This window comes from Chiloscyllium punctatum, chromosome 35 (assembly GCF_047496795.1).
Source record: "Chiloscyllium punctatum isolate Juve2018m chromosome 35, sChiPun1.3, whole genome shotgun sequence".
NCBI classification, from domain to species: domain Eukaryota; kingdom Metazoa; phylum Chordata; class Chondrichthyes; order Orectolobiformes; family Hemiscylliidae; genus Chiloscyllium; species Chiloscyllium punctatum.
In genome coordinates, this window is record NC_092773.1 from 5,186,674 (window position 1) to 5,207,742 (window position 21,069).

Here is a 21,069-nt window from a genome sequence, read left to right on the forward strand (position 1 = left end):
CACACTGCCTGAGGAAACTTTCTTAAATGCACTCAACAAAGTCTACCTCATCTAAACCCTTAAAGCCACGGCAGTCCAGTCGATATTAGAAAAATAAAAATCACCTATGACAACTCTATTGTTCCTTCAAGTGTCCCCAGTCTCCCTGCATATTCGTTCCTCTAATTTTCATTGACTATTTGGGGGTCTATGGTAAAACCCCAATAACGTCACCTGTGACCATGCTGCCCCTTTAACAAGGTCATGTTGCCCTTGGTTTTTTTTCCAAGAGGGGTCATAAAGGCGGAGGTTCCGATATGTCTGGAAATATCTACTTGAGCAAGCTTTTAAGTCTTTCTATGAAAAGATTTGTACAATGAAAGGGGAATGGCCAAATTCTCCCAGTTCAGATGTGATTTGGTTTGGTGTTAGCAAGCGGTCTGTTTGAAGCTGCTGGTCAAGTTTGAGCTGGGGAGAAAAGTTCCCAGATTCAACAGAGGTTTGGTTTTCCCATTTTTTACTCAGCGGGAGTTTAAGTGGATCTTGCAAATATTTGGAACAGCATCATTATGTTGCCATAGAGTCAACACGGGTTTCACTTAGATTAAGTTATTCTAAATTCGGTTCTCTTTGGTTCACGATTCATTCAGGAGTCTGTAAATCGAATTGGATTGAAACAAAGTGAGTGCTTGGGTCAGCTGCATCACTCCTGGAACATCCACTCTACACACCAGCTTAAAACAACTTGAAAAGTTAGGGTCTGGGCTGCCGTCTTGCAATATTTTGAGGGGGTCTGGGTTAGTCCAAAAAAACACCATCCTTTTCTTATTTCTTATCTCCACCTACAAAGCATCAGTGGATGATTCTTCAGTTATTTCATTTCTGATTAGTGCTGTGATACTAGCCTTAAAAAACGCAACTTCCCCATTTCTCTTTCCACCACTTCTGCTGACCTGCAGTTGGAATCTATTTATTTGCAATAAGCAGTAATTATTACGTACAGGAAGCTGATCTGTGTTTTGTTAAGCAGGGTTGAAAGAGTGTTTTAAAAAGCTTCAGCACAGCCCCTAACTTTGTGCTGTACCTCCATTAATAATGCCTGTACTCCAACAAATGCCATGTGAACTACTCAGTCATGTTCGAAGGTTTGTGCATTCAGGTGGTGTTCATTTCTTTTTATACTTTTCTTGTTCAAGATTGAATACACTTTTAAATTAAGAACCATGTGCAAAATTTAATTTGTGTCCCATACATACAAGCCAGTCAATATTCTCACCTCCTTCTGCTCCTCCGCAGGTGAACTATCTTCTTCCGTAGCTTCCATTGCTGCCTCTTTCTGTTCTGCAGTTTCATCCTTTTCAATCTCTTCCTTTGCTGCCTCCTCCTCCAGCTCTTTTTCCAGACGGCTCACAAGCTGAGCCTTTGTTCCCTTGGAATTCAGATTCCTTGCTTTCAGCTCTCGACGGAAATCTTCCACCTAAAATTTTGAGAAAAATTGTCAGCGCCTGATTGATGTTTGAATCCAGGAAAGCAGTCTGCTGCTCGTGCACTGATACCCATACAAGTTTCATCTCATACACAGCAAGTAACTTTACTTTGGAAACCTCTACAGAGAAGACAGAAAGTAAGGAACCTGTAGAGGTTGACACACTCAATGCACCTGACAAGGTGTCACCACAGAAGTTATTTCTCAAAGTAGCAGCTCACAGTGTTGAGTGGAACATGGATCAGGGATGGGTTAGCTAACAGCAATCAGTCAGGAGGCAGAAGTGGGTGATTTTCAGGTTGGCAATATGTAACAAATAGAAAGCCAAATGATCACGGCTGTGGCCTCAAAGCAACACCCATTACTTTCCAATAAAGAGACCAGATGTACAGTATCTAATGGAACAAAGACAGTTGGAAAAGGAAGTTAGAAAGAGGATACAAGAAGTCTACAAAGGGATATAAATATGGTAAATGAATGAGTAATAATTTGGCAGATGAAATATATTGTGACAAAATGTCAACCTGTCCATTGTGGCAGAAAGCAAGCATTTCATTTAAAGTGAATAGAAGGGGATCAAATAGCTTGGGAAACAAATCACTGTTATTTACGCACGTCTAGCAAGTAGGGAGGTGTATTGCAAGGGAATTAGCATTTATAGTGATCATTTGCTAGTTATACTAGATCTTAATGAACCCAAATTTTGGTAAAACTGCATGATGCTCAGTTTAGACAAGATTGACTTGACTGATTTTTTTCATTTGTGGAAATTAGGCATTGCTGGATAGGCCAGCAATTATTGTCCCAGTTGGCCTTGAGGTGATGTGAGCTACCTTCTGAACCACCCTGATGCCATAAAACAGGGAAGCCCAGGTTTTTGAGTCAGTCAAATATTTCTAAATCAGGATGGTGAGTCCCTTGGAAGGGAACTTGCCGGCGGTGGTGTTCCAATGTGCCTGTTGCCCTTGGAAGGGAACTTGCCGGCGGTGGTGTTCCAATGTGCCTGTTGCCCTTGGAAGGGAACTTGCCGGCGGTGGTGTTCCAATGTGCCTGTTGCCCTTGGAAGGGAACTTGCCGGCGGTGGTGTTCCAATGTGCCTGTTGCCCTTGGAAGGGAACTTGCCGGCGGTGGTGTTCCAATGTGCCTGTTGCCCTTGGAAGGGAACTTGCCGGCGGTGGTGTTCCAATGTGCCTGTTGCCCTTGGAAGGGAACTTGCCGGCGGTGGTGTTCCAATGTGCCTGTTGCCCTTGGAAGGGAACTTGCCGGCGGTGGTGTTCCAATGTGCCTGTTGCCCTTGGAAGGGAACTTGCCGGCGGTGGTGTTCCAATGTGCCTGTTGCCCTTGGAAGGGAACTTGCCGGCGGTGGTGTTCCAATGTGCCTGTTGCCCTTGGAAGGGAACTTGCCGGCGGTGGTGTTCCAATGTGCCTGTTGCCCTTGGAAGGGAACTTGCCGGCGGTGGTGTTCCAATGTGCCTGTTGCCCTTGGAAGGGAACTTGCCGGCGGTGGTGTTCCAATGTGCCTGTTGCCCTTGGCTTTGGCTTTCGGGATGGAAGAAATCGTGGGTTTGACAGGTGCTATCTCTGGAGACTTGATAAATTTCTGCAGTGCATCTTGTTGATGCTAAACACTGCAGCTATTGATCACTGGTGGCAGGAGGAGTGGATTTGGAAGGTGGTGGATGAGGTGCCAAGCAAGGGGCTGATTCAACTGAATGCTGTTAATCTTAGTGTGTTGTTGCTAAAGCAGCGCTTATCCAGTCAAGTAAACAGTGTTCCATCACATTCCTGATGTTTGCCTTGCACTTGGCAGACTGACACTGGAGAAATCACGAAGTGAGCTCTTCACTGGCTCTGACCTGCATTTGTAGCCACAGTACTTGCACAGTTCAGTTCTAAACTGGTCCAGTTGAGTTTCTGGTCAACAGTAATACCCACAATATTAATATAAATAATATTAAAAGATGACCACACTGAGGTGTTCAAAATTATGTACAATTTTAACAGGGTCAAGAAGGACATTGCTTTCACCAGTTGGTATGTCAGTGATGAGAAGGGGGGTCACAATTTCAAGACTGTCAGCAAGAGATTAGGTGAAAAGTCCTAACTCGTGAGTTGTTTGGACCTGGAATGTGCCTGCTTAGGAGTGTGGAAGTGGATTCCATACGAGTTTGAAAAAAGAGCTATATATATATATTTCAAAGTGATGAATTTACAGGGCTACAGAGATAGTGCTGGACGAGCCAGGAAACTCTTGGGGAAGCCGGTACAGACATGATGGGTCGAATTAATTCATCCTGTACTGTAACATTTTAGCATTCCACGATGCCAATGTCATGGAGAAATGATTGGATTCGCTCTTGTTGGGAGGCCGGCACTTCCTTACCTTCATGTGGCGCTAATGTCACTTATCCAGGTCCTGTAGCCAACAGACCCACCAAATGTGGGTCAGACATTTCATAGGTTGCTGAAGATGAAGAAACATTGGACAGGTTGGGCTGTGTTGATTTAGTGATTACCGGAATGAGAGGTGGTCATACTGAAATATGCAAGGACTGAATGGACTTGACAACAGTGGATGCCCAGAGGACGCTTTCTCTTTTGGGCAAGACTAAGACAAAGAGGAACAGTTACGAGTGAGGGGACTTCCATTTAAAATGGAGATAAGGACTGCTTCGAAAGCTCGTACTTCCAAATAAACCTATTGGACTATAACCAAGTGTTGTGTGATTTTTAACTTTGCATTCATGGTACTGGATTGAAGCTCGAATCCACACCTTCCTGACTTGAGAGTTCTTCGCAATTAGCGGTGACATAGGTTGAAACTGAACATTGTGTGTTGTATGCTATCAATGCCATGAAAGACAGGGTTTCAGGGTTAGGACGTAAAGACAGGATTGAACAAATCAAAAGGGATTTGAAGCAAATACACAACAAAAAATGATGACAGCATCATGAAGTGGCACGTGCAGAGAGGAGTGTGACAGAGGGTTGTGATACAGAAGCACATCTCACTTTCATCGTCTTCAGGTCCAAACTGCTCCACTGGGTTGGAGTGGGAAGGGAGTCTTCTCCCTGTTCTTCCATCTTCTCTTCAGGCTGAGAAGAGAAACATGCCTTACATTACTCCGAGCAGTCATCAATATCGACTAAGTTCCTTCTTTTATCAAATATCACAGACTAGATTGTCATTGCACCAACCAGCCACATACAAGACTTGGACGTGTCCCTGTACTGCGCACGGTCTGGAACAGCCATCACCTGGAACGTGAGATCGTCTGCATAATCATCCTAAACAAGGAGATCTACTCCCTCGTGAAGAGGCCCATTACAGAAATGGAAGGGAAGATTCATAACTTGAAGTGCTCACACAAACACAAACACACACGCATGCACACATAAGAATGAAACTCCATGTCTTTATCCAATCAATAAAGCAGCCTGCTTCTCACATTTTCCTCCCCATCTGCCCTACCCTGTAGTGGTGCACATCAGGGAACCAAGCCCTCTTTCTGCAATTATGCTTCACAACTTTGCTCTTCAAAGCGAAGGAATGAGACATATTTCTAACAGCTGAAATGTCAAACACTTCTCGGACAGGTACAGCACAGGGTTAGATACAGGGTAAAGCTCTCCATGCACTGTCCCCAAACAGACTGAGGACAGATCTGCAGTTATCAGGGTGTTCATTTCCCCATACCTGCTCTGGCTTCCAACTCCTCCATTGCTTCCCAGATGCAGATGCGCTCCCAGAGCACTAATTAGCTGGGTCATGGAACACAGATCATAACAAAGGAGGACACATTTGAACTGCATCACTGAAATCTTTCTGTGCATGGGGCAGAGAGGATGCTGCCATCTGCTCGCAGCACTGAGACAGTCAGGGAGAACTTCGACTGTTCGGAATTTTAGGTCATATGGTCCAAATAGCATTCAGCAATTCTAGTAGTTACACCCATATCGGCATGATACTAGATTGCTACACAGTGCATTTCAACAATGCACATCCACAGCTTTATCGCCTGACAAACATCTATCACCATTTGATCTCATGTAGAGCAAATCCTAACTTCAGGCTGAGGTGTAGGCCTCACCCAACTACAGCCTGAGTTGAACATGCTGATTGTGTAACAGTGGGGTACAGTAGTGGTTGTAACAGGTCGGTCACTATATAACCCTGGGGTATAGTGCTGGTGGGGACAAGGCTGTATAACATTAGAATATAGTACTGGTGGGGACAGGTCTATCACTGTATGACACTGGGTTACAGTACTGATGGGAGATGTTGGTCACTGTATAGCTCTGGGTCGATATACAAGTGGGCTGTCTCTGCTGATCACTGTGATACGGTACTGATGGGGCAGTCTTTTGCTGTTATGAATACTGTACCAACAATTGCTATGCCACAACTGAATTTGCCAACAGATGACCCCACACATTCATTATTACTTTTCCTCTGGCTGCTAAGCTCAGAGCCAGTGTTCAAATTTTGGGTGAATGAACTTCCTTCATCTGCCAACATGCCATTTTCTCATCACTGCAGAACTCTTGTTGTCAGGTCATATTTTAATTATGCATTAAATCCCGAGTCCACGGGATGTTCGTCTATAGTTTCTGTGAACACTACAACAGGACAAGCTTACTTGTTCCCAACTCACTACTTGCTCTACCAGTATAAAGCTCTGTTCTGAATGGACACCAGCCTGGGAGCAGGATTCTTTTGGAAAAACTGAGTAACAGTCTTTGGAGTGTTGGTTCGTCGAATGAGATGGAAATTACACTGCAAGTGTTGGACTGAAAATCCAATGTGGAAATGGGCCACACACACAGAGAGCAGTTGCTCCTTACATGGATGGAAGATGGGGAGCTGAAAGGATAGAGCCCGTCAGGGGAAGGAACAATCAATTGTCTGGAAAACTGCATCATAAACAGTGTTAAAGAAAGTGTTGAGGATGTCACAGATATAGGTTTGTATGTGCGCGCGTGTGTGTGGCAAAGGTGTGTGTTTGTGCATGCGTATGTTCTGCACACATGCCACCTCACATTTCCTTAAACAGAGCTTTTTGGAAGTTGAAATGTTTGTTCTCTAGTCTTCAGGCAGAAATACACAGTCTGGTATTCAGATTAGACAGTATGTAGTCACGGCACTAAGACAGTGAGTAAATGTTGACTTTGCCTTCTCTAACTAAAACAGTTCTGAGGAACAGTCACTCAATCTAAAACATTAGCTCTGATTTCTCTCCATAGATACTGCCAGAACTGCTGAGCTTTTCTAGCAACTTCTGTTTTTGTTGCTGATTTTCAGTATCTGCAGTTCTTTTGGCTTTTATTTACATTCTCTGTGCAGATTTGCTATTACCCCACTGTGCACCAACAGTACACTGGACAGATATAACATACCTCAGTTCGTGTCACATCATGGCAGAAGACAGGCAAATCATCTACGTCCTCTTACGTTGTGAGGAACCAGAGATTGACCCTCACCTAATTTCCCTGGGGAAACACAGATGAACCATGTTCAATCCACCTGCACTGCCACATCCTGAGAGCTGAATGAAGGTGCTGAGTATAACTGTTACCCTTAAATTCAGTTTCAGCTCCCTCCAGAAACAGTGACAAATTGTGTTAGCATTGAGCATTACTGGGAGTTCCCTTTACGTTTCCTTCACGACATAAGAGTCACAGGTTGACAAAGTACAAACGTCAACCTTGTCCGGGAATCTAACTCCAGGAAGGAGGGTTCAAATCATCCTTCAGGTGGTGTTCCGTGCAAATTACAATGCTAGCTGTTACCCTGACTCTGTTTAAGGAAGTGAGACGTGGACAGTTGCTGTGTTTGAGAATGACACCCCCCTCCACATTCACACAGAGTGCCGAGAGGAGCTACAATAATTTTCCGCTCCATCATTTGAAAATTTCAGGGAGAAAATCTTTTAAGGACGTCAAATGGTCACGTCATCTGAGTGCTACTGGTCATCCCTGCTATGGTAGTGGAGGGGTACCACTGTGCACGTGTGTGTATGAGTGGGAATGTTTGTGTCAGTGTTTGTGTAAGAGAATGGAGTAATAAAAAAAGATTAAATGCCTCATCTCGGTCCGTGTCCTTGTGCTCTGCCTGGTCCCTGTCAGTCAGCTGTTGCGTGTATCCCAGGGACAGTGCGTCCCACTCCAAGCGAGTAGGGAGGCAATGCCAAACATCCGGCAGAAATACAACCACAGTCTCCACGCGGGCTGGGAGCAGCCGCCCTTCACGGAGCTCTCCAGGCTGATGGTAGCGAAGCTCAGCAAAGCGAAACCTGTCACAAGGGAAGAGTGTTACTGGATATAGCAGCACACACGACCAGAAATCCAATGCTCACAGTCGACTGTCCCGCATCATCTCCCCAGCTTTCAAATTCACCCCCTTTTCCCAGAAGTGTTCACTTCCTGCTGCACTCTTGAGCTGAGTCTGTCTGCAGCTGCTGAAGAGTTACTAGACAGTTCAAGAGATAGTGAGCACAAGTGGGACCCCTGACTTCAGAGTTAAGCAACAGCTACTTGATGAGAATCTGAGGACTTGATTTAGTTGCACGTGGGCTAATCCTTGTCCATTCTCAACAGACTGGGAACTCTGGCTCCCACCCTCACAGAACACAGACGTGAACATGAGTGAACACCATCCATCTCTCTAACACACACTGGGTTAGGGATTGCGGTCAGCAAGAGAGAGAGCGAGAGCGAGAGACCACACACGCAGTTGGAAGAGGCAGGGACAGAAAGAGACAGAAGGTGGGGGGAGGGAAAGAGAGAAGGCAGGGAAGGGAGAGAGAGAGAGAGGGAGAGAGGGAGAGAGGGAGAGAGGGAGAGAGGGAGAGAAGATGGGGAGGGATGCCGGGGGAGAGGGAGAGGTGAGGAGGGAAGACTGGCAGGGAAGGGAGAGGGGACAGAGGCAGGGGAGGGAGAAGGGAAGAGAACATGGAGATCGAGAAAAAACATGGGACAGAGGGGTAGAGAATATATGAAGAAAACTAGAAGCAAGCAAAAGTGATGTAGACAGTGCAAATACACAAGAGAGAACGGAAGACTGGGAAAATAAGAGACGGTGAGCATGGGAGAGAGAATAAACAGACAGCGAGAAAAAAAAATGAACAAGTCAGTAAATGAGACAAAGAAAAACAGGGATGGTGCGTGAAATAGAGAGAGAGAACAAGACAGCCCATGCCATTTTCACCTGCTGACCTGAACCATCTTGCACTGCTGGGCAAATCCAGCAGGGCCATCAAGTGAAGCAACATGTTCTCCTTGTCAGAGCTCCTTTCAGTTCTGGATTTACAAACACGCAACTCAGACTCAAAGTAGGTCGGATATATTGAACATAACAGAAACAAACTGGGCTTTTCTTTTGAAGAACGTTTGGGATTTCCTCAGCATTAAACAATTGTTTATCATTCAGAATATTGACAGAGACTGTTCAAACAAAGGTCACAGCAGCAAATGACCAGAGGTAAGGGGTCAGCCTCCTGGCTGCTTACAGCACAAACATCATACATCAGGTGACAGGACATCAGTACAATTTCATATCCCACTGCAAGGCTGGCCTTGTGTTCTTCCAACCAGAAAACATGAAATTCTATTTGATGCCTGTTCGGCTAATGGCTCTGAAGAACTATCATCACAGCTGCCCATGCTTTAGTTGATGCTTTTATCCGACTTTACTCTAAGACATGGCCCCTCTGTGGTGTGTATGTGTTACCCTACAGGACACACCTCTCCTTGATTCTGTGCCATATCATGAGCAGACTCTGCATCTTTCCTGTTAGCTTCACATTTGAATGTGATGTTGAACTGATGGGTGAAGCTGGTTCATTCATCAAACCCTGCAATGCCCCAGCACTGAATGATTGAGTGCACAGTTGAACTAGCTTTCCTCCTGCGATTCAACATGATGGACTGCGTTCATTTCAATGATCAGGGTGACCTCACCATTACTTAAAGCAGCATGCAGCTATGCCCACCATGCTCCCCACCCTGCTATGCTTGGATGCAAACTCACCATTGAGTGCAGGCACTCAGATCAATGCCAGTCAAGGATTTGGTGGTTCGAATGGCTGTCTTGATGAGTACCCTTGGATCCTTCTCTGGACAGAGGCCATCAAGGGATGGAGACCATGACCCTCCAATCAGTACAGCCTCCTCTTTGCCCTTCATCCCCACCAAAAACTGCATAATGAAACAATAGAGAAATAATGACAAGAATGAAATCCGCCAAAAAACAGAGACTTTGAAGAAATGGCAGCTCAACTTGCACCCTGGTGAATAGACTATAAACTTGCACTTATACAGCAACTTACACATCTTGAGATATCCGCAAAAGCTTCACTGTCAATGAAACATACCTGAAACTTAGTAGCCATTGCACTTTTCACGACCTACCCAGGAAGAGCGCACGAATAATCGTACCTCACTGTTTCACATCACGTCCCAAAATGTATAAAATACCAATCACACCCCAAGGGTGACCAATTTGTATGACTGACTGGAATTGTAGACAAAAGATTCACACCAGGTTTTGTCATTCATAGAAAATGATACACACAATTTCAATCAATTTCAGAACAAAGATTATTAATCTATTACGGTGACTTAAACAATACCCTTTAAGAATCCCAAATGTACATGCACTTTCAGATATATTCATGATTAAAACAGATAAAAGACTCAGTCTCAAGGCTGATATAATGCAGGACTAAACAAAATTTCAAAGATGAAAAGTCCAGACCACAAGAATGAATAAAAACTGTCTCTCATTTCAGCCATGGTGACACACTATGTCTGTGAAATAATGGTTGTTCTTCACTTCATCGGTGAGCCTTGGTCTTTTCTGGTGGAATGCCTCTTTTACATTCTTGATGTTTCTGTCATTGCATTCACACCAGAGGGGTACAGAGAGACGTGTTTTTTTGTTTGTGGATCTGGAAGTTATGGGCTGCTCTGAAACAAACAGCTCAAACAATCTGAGACCCATCATCAGTGTTTCCATAGCTACATAAATCCTGGTGCCACTGATTCAGTAATGTAACAAACTCACTCCTTCCACAGTAAAATTGACTTGCATAGACAAAAAAACATTTTATCTCCCCACAAGTTAGAAAGCTCTCCTGATAACACGGTGCTGACCCTCTGACAGTGTGGGCCTCCCTCAGTGCTGACCCTCCAACAATGTGGCTCTCTAAGTGCTGACACTCAGAGTGGTGGATCTGTTGTCGTAGAGTACAGACCATAAGACATAGAAGCAGAAATTAGGCCATTGAGCTCACCAATTCTGCTCTGCTATTCAATTATAGCTGCTAAGTTTCTCAACCTCATTCTCCCTGTAACCCCTGACCCCTTTGATACTCAAGAACCCATCTATCTCAGTCTTAAATATACTCAATGACCGGGCCTCCACAGCCTTCTCGGGCAGTGAATTCCATAGATTCATCACTCTCTGGCTGTGCCCTCAGCTCATAGTGTCTCCTGCCAACGTAAACATCTTCCCAACTTCCACTCAGTCCAAACTGTCCACTATTCTCTAAGTTTCAATGAGCTCTCCTGTCATTCTTCTAAACTTCATAGAGTATATACCTCAAGTCTTCAAAAGTTCCTCATATATTCAGCCTTCGATTACTAGGATCATTCTTGTGAACCTAATAGTGTCAATGACCTGTTGTTAATGACAACTGGTGGCACTGAACTATGCACCTCAATTAGCAATATCAGAAACTATTGTATCTTGGTAAGGAATATCCAAAAATGTGTACCAGTGACTTGTGGGTGGATTGATCTGGACAGAAATTGAATGCTGAAATTTACCTCTCTGCCCAGAGAGTATGACTTTGCTTTTTTACATCTTATCCATCCAGTATCAAGCCTAAGCAATAGGATATGGGTGATCCACAGGACTGGAGTTAACACCTGACTTAAACATTCCTGCTGTAAGAGCTGATAGCGTTAATTTCACACAAACATAACCTTCCATTTACTTCTGATGCAAAGGAGCATATGCCCCAGCAGGCAGTCACTATCCCCACGAGATCACAGGAGAGAAGCCCTTTTGCAAAAACACATGACTGTTAACCTACCTTGATCAGTTTGTTAGGATGTTGAGGAACATCAGCTGTCTCTTTTGGGACTTCAGCCAATGTGCATGCCTGGCTATACAGCTTCTGGAGGTCAGGGCATTGCAACAGTATCACCTAAAATTTCAATCAGACTCAGCAGTGAAAAGGCTGGAAGCAACAACACTCATTTCACAGTTCAAATTCGGACTAGGTTATCAACACAAATTACAACACAAGAAACAAACATTTGGTTCTTCAAACTGCATTAACTCTTCACTTGGAGCAATCTGCACAACTTGATGACCATGTACTTGCTCTGTTTTCCTGATAGATAAACTCAATACTACTGAATAGTTTTGTGAGCTAATGTTCACATAGTGATGTGGCAACCTTCAGTTTCAATTTCATCTTGAACAGATTGGGAACTTGTGCTGTCTGTGTTAGTGCTTCTGAGGGAGAGACAGGGAACAGCACCGTGCATGTGTGGGGCAGGCAGTGGCCTTGTGGTGTTATTGTTGGACAGCTAATCCAGAGACCCTGAGAATATTCAGGGGACGTAGGTTCAAATCCCACGATGGCAGATGGTCAAATCTGAAGTCAATAAATATCTGGAATTAAGAGTCTAATAACGACCACGAACCCATCACCGATTGTCCGACAAACTCATCCAGTTCACTCATGCCCTTCAGGGAAAGAAAATGCCATTCTTACCTGGTCTAGCCTACATGTGACACTATAGGCCCAGCAATCTGGGTGACACTTAACTGCGCTCTGGGTAATTAGGGATGGGCAATAAATGCTGCCCTAGCCAGGGATGCCCACATCCCATGAATGAATGAAAACTAGCCAACAGACAGAAATACCGTAGACAAGTGCACTAGGATATGTGCTCACTTCATATGCACTCTGACGGACAATTAAAGTGTACATTGCCAGAGATCTCACCTTGGCACTGTAGGTGGAATCTGCATCAGCAGGTTCCACTTGAGTCTCTTGTTCCTCATCCAGGCTCGATCCTTCCTCCATCACATGGAAAACGCATTTCTGTCCCAATTGTAAAGGCTCACTCAATGGGAATGTATTCACCCAGCAAATCTTGCTATCAAAGAATGTATCAGGGATGTGGAGACAGGGATATCGACGCTGGACCTCGATCGCATCACAAGAAGAGCTGGAAAACAAAAGAGAAAACACTGCGACTACAAAGACTGGCTATGCGATTTAAACATAGCACCAAGACCTTAGTGCAGCTTTCTTCCATCAAAATACTAGTAACAATTGAAGACAATGCTCCAAATACACTCACTCACAATAGCCCTCTCCACAAGTCCAACCCACTGGTCATTCAACGGTACACAATTCATTCACATTCCAAACCAGCAGCTTTGAACTCTCAAACTTGTTTTCTGTCCTCCTGTAATGACTCATGTCCCAACATTCTGTGGGAAATCACACTGATCATCACCTAACCATCATATAGAGCACTGCTTGGAATATATATATTTCTTGATAAGCTGGGGAAAAAAGGAACATTTTAAAACAATTTGGACATTGTCTGAATTGGAAAGTTTTTAACCATGCAATTTATTGGAATTGAAGCTAGTAGTGTAAAGTGCGCAGTGGTTTATCTGTATTTCCTGGAAATCAAGTGACTTTGGATAAACAATTAAGCTACAAGGAATTAAAAGGTGGGGCCGATCACCTTATTTCCTGCGAAAGCTTGGCTTTAAAAGGACTGGCGACCTCTATGCTAATAATGGTTTCTCAACTCTCTCTGCACTCAATGGGCAATGTAACAAAGATACCACGGCAGCCTCAAGAGTCTTCCCTGAAATCCTCCTCTTAGCAGAAGTCTCTGGGAAGTGATACAAGTTCCCAAATAACACTACTTGCCTAACTGATAAACCCTGAAAATTTGGACTGTGACCGTGTTTAATAGATAATTACCATCAATCCACAGCAGTCAGCAATTCAGCTTTTGCCAACAGGAAACAGTTGGTGTGAGAAGTCATTACATGCAAAGTTACTGGTGAGATAATCAACATATTGATTCTAATTCTCCAAAATTCCTATAATTTGTGGATAGTCCCATCTATTTGGAAGGCAGCAAATGGAACTTGTTTTACAACTGGAGAGTAACAGGCATTGTGGACAAATAGGAACTGGTGAATGTACTGTATTTACATTTCCTGAAGGCATTTCATAAGGTATGCCGTGAAACATTACTGTAGAAAGTAAAAGACTCACAGTATGAACAAAGAACGACACAGTACAGGAACAAGCCCTTCATTCCTCCAAGCTTGCGCTGACACATGCTGTGCTTCCATACTAAAACTGTCTTCACTTACAGGATCCGTACCTCTCCATTCCATTCCTATATTCATTCTGGTGCTTCTTGAATGCTGCTATTGTGTCTGCTTCCACCACTTCCTCTGGCACCATGTTCCAGGCATTCACCACTCTGTGTGAAAAACTTGCCTTGCACATTTCTTTTAAACCTTTCGTCTCGCACCTTGAGCCTGTGTCTCCCAGTAAATGACCTCTCCACCCTGAGAAAAAGCCTCATACTTTCCATTCTCTCCTATCCATGCCGTTCACAATCTTATAAACGTCTATCAGGTTGCCCCTCAACTTCATGTCTCCCAATGAAAACAAACCCAGTTTATCCAACCTTTCTTCATCCCTAAAATCCTCCGTACCAGGCAACATCCTGGTAAACATTTCTGTACCATCTCTGGTAATGTGATGACCAGAACCAACTAAAGTTCTGTAAAGCTGCAGCCTAATTTATCAATCCCTATACTCAATGCCCCTTGCAATGAAAGCAAGCATGCCACTGGACTTTTTTTTACTACCTTGTCCACCTGCGCTGCCACCGTCAGTGATCTGTGGACCGGCACACCCAGATCTCTCTGCATATCATTAAATTTTTGCCATTCACTGTATAATTTCCACCTGCACTTGACCTTCCAAAATGCATCACCTCATATTTGTCCAGATTAAACTCTGTCAGCCGTTTTCCTGTCCATACCTCCAACTCTATGCCTCCGGCTGTGACCTTTGACAATCCTCTTCAATAAATGTAACTCCACTAATCTATGTATTGTCCACAAACTTAGTCATCAGACCAGCTACATTTCCTCCAAATCATTTATTTCGAACAAACAGCAGAGGTCCCAGCACTGACCCCTAAGGAACCTCAAGTCACAGCCTTCCATTCCTAAACGCATCCTTCCACCGCTATCCTCTGTCCCCTATGATTAAGCCACTTTTGTATCCATCTTGCCAGCTCATCCTAATACCATGGAGACAGCATATTGAAATGAGAGTGTAGGGATAAATGGGCCTTCCTCAAGTTGGCAAAATATAATGAGTGGTGTGTCACAGGGATTACTGCTGCAATCCCAAGAGTTTATAATTTATACGAAGCCAAATTTGGTTCATGCTGACAACAGTACAGCACAGGAACAGGGCCTCATGTCCTCGATATCATGATGCTTTTCTAAACTGATCCAGTCTTCCTGCACCTCTCTGTTGACTGCCTGTTCGTGTGCCTTTCTAATGCCTGTGAAAGTTTGCTATCTACCACATTCCCTGTTAACACACTCCAGGCACCTATTACCCGGTGTGGAAAACACTTTCCTAAAAACATAACTTATTTAAACCTCTCCTTCTCATCTTAAGTCTTTGTCTCCTGGTATTTCACATTTCCATCTTAGGAAAGAGACTCTGACTGTCCATCCAACCAATGCCTTTCATAATTTTATATACTTCTATCAGGTCACTGCTTTGTTGACATCACTCGAACAAAACCAATCCAAGCATGTCCACCCTCTGCTTTAGTTAATACTGCAGGCAACGTTCCAGTAAACTTCTTCAACGCCCTTTCCAAAACCTTCCGATAGTGTGGCAAACAGAATTACGCACAGTCCTTCAAATAAGACCTGACCAAAGTCTCAGAGTTGCAGGATGACTTACCTAAAAATAGATAGCAAAATCAGTTTTGAAGCAGATACTAATAGGCTCCAAAAAGGTACTAGTAGGGCATAGGTTAAGTGAGCGTTTAAAAATAAATGTTTGGTTATCCACTTTGGTGGCAAGAACAGGAAGGCAGATTACTACCTCAATGGAATCAATTTAGGTAAAGGGGCGGTACAGAGAGATCTGGGTGTTCTTGTACACCAGTCAATGAAGGTAAGCATGCAGGTACAGTAGGTAGTGAAGAAATCTAATAGCATGCTGGCCTTCATAAGAGGGATTGAGTATAGAAGCAAAGAGGTTCTTCTGCAGCTGTACAGGTTCCTGGTGAGACCGCACCTGGAATATTGTGTGCAGTTCTGGTCTCCAAATTTGAGGAAAGACATTCTGGCTATTCAGGGAGTGCAGCGTAGGTTCACGAGGTCAATTCCTGGAATGGCAGGATTACCTTACACTGAAAGACTGGAGCGACTGGGCTTGTATACCCTTGAGTTTAGAAGGCCGAGAGGGGATCTGATTGAGACATATAAGATGATTAAAGGATTGGACACTCTGGAGGCAGGAAACATGTTTCCGCTGATGGGTGAGTCCCGAACCAGAGGACACAGCTTAAAAATAAGGGGTAGACCATTTAGGACAGAGATGAGGAGAAACCTCTTCACCCAGAGAGTGGTGGGTGTGTGGAATACTCTGCCCCAGAGGGCAGTGAAGGCCCAGTCTCTGGATTCATTTCAGAAAGAGTTGGATAGAGCTCTCAAGGATAGTGGAATCAAGGGTTATGGGGATAAGGCAGGAACGGGATACTGACTGAGGATGATCAGCCATGATCATAATAATGGGTGGTGCAGGCTGGAAGGGCAGAATAGCCTACTCTTGCACCTATTGTCTTTTCATGTCAATTCTCCTGAAGCTGAAGAAGGGCCTATGCCCGAAACGTCGATTCTCCTGCTCCGTGGATGCTGCTTGACCTGCTGCGCTTTTCCAGCAACACATTTTCCAGACCTATTGTCTATTATCTATAAAAGATGGCAAAGGCAGCATAATAGGCAAGACATGAAACGATCAATTTTGGTAGGAATAAAAAAAAGGACTGAAAACAAAAAAATGCTGGACATCACAGACTTCAGCTCTAGCACAAGTCATCTGGACTCAAAGTTAGCTTGCTTTCTCAGCACAGATTCTATCATTTGCAGTAATTTGCTCCTATACAAATAAAAAGCATGCTACCAAAATGGAGAGATTGCAGAACTCAATTAAATTTGGAAATGGGTATCCGAGTGCATGAATCACAAATAATTATGCAAGTACAACATGTAATCAGGAAAGCTAATACAATGTTTATCACTTGGGATACTGAATACAAAAATTGAGAGGTTATGCTTCTATTACACAGTATACCAGTGAGACCACAACTGGATACCAGTGAGACCACGTCTGGTATATGATATACAATACTAGCTACCTTATTTAAGGAGGGATGTACACAGCAGTGGCAGGATCTGAGAGAGTAAACATGGATTCATGAAAAGGGAAATAATGCTTGACAACTCAACTGGAATTCTTCAAGGATGTCGCTTATTGATCAGGAAGCCAATGAAGGTGGTTTGTTTGGATTTTCAAAAGGCTTTCAACAAAGACCCACATGAGATGTTAAGGTATAAAATGAAAGTGTATGGGATTTTTTTGGAGAGGGAGCATGACATGCCAATTGAACTGGATAGAAAATTGGTTAGCACTTTCAAAACAAAAGAGCAGGGAAATCCAGGACTTATTCCAAACAGAACACAGTGACTACTGGGTTAATGCAGAGATCACTGCTGGAACCCCAGCTATTCACAATATGTAGAAATGATTTAGACAGGAAAACTAAATACAATATCCCCAAATTTGCAGATGGTATAAAGGTGGGTGAGAGGGTGCGATGTAAACAGGATTTCAGACATACTGCACTGTGGTTTGGACAAAGAGAGTGGGTACATGCATGGCAGATGCAGATTAATGTGGATAAATGAGGTTGTCTACTTCGTTAGCAAAAATAGGGAGGCAGATTATCTGGATGGCTATAAATTCAGCACGGAATGTACAATGAGACCTGGGTGCCCTCGTGTAGAAAGCGCAGTAGGCAGCAAAGGCGGCAAATGGTATGTTGATCTTCATAGCCGGTTCAAAAGCAGGGGTGTCTTGCTACATTTATATAACGCCTTGCTGAGACCACACCTGGAATCATGAGTGTGGTTTTGGTCTTCATGTCTGAGGAAGGACACTGTTGCTATAGAGGGAGTACAGCATAGGCTTACCAGACTGATTCCTAGGCAGGCAGGATTGACCTGTGAGGACAGGCTGAATCAGTTAAGATTATATTTGCTCGAGATAAGAGTAATGGGGAGGGGAATCTCATCAAATATAAAATGTGAACAGGACTTATCACAGTAGATGTAGGAAGAATGTTCCAATAGTGGAGAAGTCCAGAATTGGAGGGTATGGGCAAAGTATTTAGGACTGAGAGGAGCAGAAATTTCTTCACCAAGAGTAGTTAGCCTGTAAAATTTGCTACCACAGAAAGATGAAGCCAAAACATTGCATGATTTTAAGGAATTGGATTATAACGGAGTAAACTGATTAAAGGATATGCGAGAAAAGCAGGAATAGGCTACTGAATTGCTCCAATCATTTATGCTTCCGTGCAAATTGGAGGTCGTTCAGTGAAGTTTTAGCAGATTCATGCCTGTGACGTGCAGGGTTTTTTTGAAAATGAGGAAAGGTTCGACAAGTTCAGCTTGTAACCACAGGAGGTTACATGAGCAAGGTGCAACACGATTGAAACCAAGCGCTGGAAAGTCATGACAGGGTGAATATGGAGAGGATGTTTCTGCCTATGGGAGAATCAAGAAATGGAAGACATGGTTTAAACATTACATGTCATCTGGTTAAACAGAGGTGGTGAAGAGAACTTTTTCCTATTAAAAGGATCCATGACCTTTTGGAACACACTTCCTGAAAAGGAGGTGAATTCAGTGTCATTGAATATTTTTAATGCAGAAGCACACCCTTGTTCAAGGGTTTGAAAGCATGTGGACTCAAGTGAACTAAAGGCTGCAACAAACCAGATAGACAGATGGAGAAAGTGAGAAGACAGCTCTTCAGCACCACTGTTATCACTGAGCAGGCAGGAAAGCGGACTTGAGGTTATAACCATGTCAGCCACGATCTCAGAATCAGAGATATACAACACTGAAATAGACCCTTTGGGCCAACTTGCCTATGCCAACCAGATATCTTATATTAATTTGGTCCTACTTGTTGCCATTTAGCCCATATCCCTACAAACCCTTCCTATTCATATACCCATCCAGGTGCCTTTTAAAAATTATCATTGTACCAGCCTCCATCACTTCCTTTGACAAGCACCACCCATGTTTCCCTTCTCACTTTAATCCTATTTCTTTTAGTTTTGGACCCCTCTACCCTGGGAAAAAGATCTCTGCTACTCACCCTATTCATGCTCATGATTTTATAAAGATCTCTAAGGTTACCCCTCAGCCTCCGACACTCCAGGGAATATAGCCCCAGCGAATTGAGTCTCTCCCTGTTGCTGAAACTCCCCAAATCCAACAACATCCTTGTAAATCTTAGCTGAATCCTTTCATGTTTGAGGAGACTCGAGGAGCCAGATGGCGTTCTCCTGTTCCTGATTCATATCCTTGTATATGTTCATAGTCTGTGCTGAGTTTCCAGCCCCATGGCCAACAAGGTTTTGTCCTCTCCGCTTGTTTTTTTTAAAAACAATCCATTATCTCTGCAGAAGCTTGTCATTTTTTGAATTGTTTAAAAGTGTGCCTGCAGTGGGACTAAGTGGATATTGCTTTAATCCAGAATCAATTCGCTGTGAACCAGAGTTTGCTACTGGCTCTAAATGTAGGTTTTGTTAAAATAAACAATTATTTTCAATTTATTCAAGATTCTTTCATTTTTGTTAGTGGTACAGAAGAGAAGCAATTGGCCATATGGGAAACAGAATCGTTTTATAACATGCAGCAACCTGGGGCAGAAGTGGGGCTTCATTATGAGCAAATTGGTCCCATCGCAATTGACTCTTGCCCCATTACCATGTGAGGAATCTGACACTGAACAGTGCAAAGCTTTCAGGGATTTGACAATTCACAATGAAAAGAGGCGATGGGCTGTGAAAACAACGGTCCATACAAGTGAAAAGCAGCTGTACAAGTACGAAGAAAGATACAAAAATACGCTGGATCAATGCTCAATAGCTGCAGCCAGATTAACTCACCTTCTCAGCAAAATCAATTCTACACACACGGTCATACTTAAAGAGTTAGTACCTGTCCAATGAGAAGCGGGAGTACTGCACACTGTATGAAGGGATGTAATGCCGTGCTTTTTTCGCTGGTCCTTCCCCAGAGCCCATATCCTGGTATCGTTTGTGGGAACCACCCTGGCCACCGAGACGCTTGTAATTGTCTCTGTACAAGAAAAGAGACAACGTAAAAACCCAAAGACAGATTTCAAATGTAACACACCTCTCTTCTGGCTAACATGAAACCACAAAAACAAATCTGCTGAAGTTTGTCAAGACTAAGTCCTGAGAATTGCTCAGCAAGTTTAACTTCTGTATATAAAAAAAACCTTCACATCCCTATCAGTTTCAGCACAGGCTAAGCTTATGTCCACACACCAAGACAGCAGCTCAAAAGTGACAAGCACCTGTCCCTGTTACCATCATACTTTTTGAGCAATGTTTTGTTAAACTAACATTAAATCAGGACAGATCCAAACCTTTTCAAATTCTTTTCAAGAAAAATAACATAATAGTGGTGACTAGGTCAGCCAAGAGCACATCCAAACTCTCAGATGCTGCCTTCCCACAGATAACTGATGCTTTGAAGCAATCACCTTTCAGTCCTTCACCTCCTCAGCTATGATGCCAGCCACAATCAGAGAGCTGTCAAGGTTTGGTGCTGGAAAAGCACAGCAGCTCAGGCAGCATTGGAGAAGCAGGAAAATGCTGAAGAAGGGTTTTTGCCCCAAACGTCGATTTTACTGCTTTTCTGATGCTGCCTGACCTGCTGTGCTTTTCTAGCACAACACTCTTGACTCTGATCTCCAGGATCTGCAGTTCTTACTTTCGCCACAATCAAATAGCTGTCTAACACAAACCACCCAAGTGCACTCATGACCTGAGCCATTGACAGGATCCGGTAGCCCAAACTGCTCAACAGTCAACAGTACAGAAATCACCTCATTGGTCTCTCAACACTTTCAATCCATCTAGGCACAGAGGACAGCAGGTTTGGAAGAGCGCCCCAACCCGCCTTATCCCACCCTATTCCATCAGCAAATCCTTTCAAAATAACACACGTACTTGTCCAACACACAATGTAGACCCTCTTACCTCCTGTCACCTCTTCGACCAATGTCCATTCGTCCATTGCGGCCCATTGAACGCAGTCCCAAATCCAGCCTCCGGCCAAGCTGGGCATGTGGACCCAAGTGAACTAAAGGCTGCAGCAAACCAGCTGGAGAGATAGAGTG

The 21,069-nt window shown here is 43.7% G+C and overlaps 1 protein-coding gene across 5 annotated transcripts in view; it reads right to left on the minus strand.

Annotated features, from left to right (window-relative positions):
* The window catches only part of LOC140459589 (cell division cycle and apoptosis regulator protein 1-like), a 70,528-nt gene that overhangs the window by 33,813 nt on the left and 15,646 nt on the right, over positions 1-21,069 (minus strand). For all 5 annotated transcript variants that reach the window (XM_072553843.1, XM_072553839.1, XM_072553842.1 and 2 more), the window contains 8 exons: positions 20,930-21,053; positions 19,860-20,000; positions 12,487-12,712; positions 11,563-11,676; positions 9,495-9,661; positions 7,548-7,758; positions 4,478-4,561; positions 1,256-1,456 (listed from right to left, as the gene is read on the minus strand). In XM_072553843.1, the coding sequence (XP_072409944.1) occupies positions 1,256-1,456; positions 4,478-4,561; positions 7,548-7,758; positions 9,495-9,661; positions 11,563-11,676; positions 12,487-12,712; positions 19,860-20,000; positions 20,930-21,053 (1,268 nt within the window). The remainder of the gene's footprint in view (positions 1-1,255; positions 1,457-4,477; positions 4,562-7,547; positions 7,759-9,494; positions 9,662-11,562; positions 11,677-12,486; positions 12,713-19,859; positions 20,001-20,929; positions 21,054-21,069) is intronic.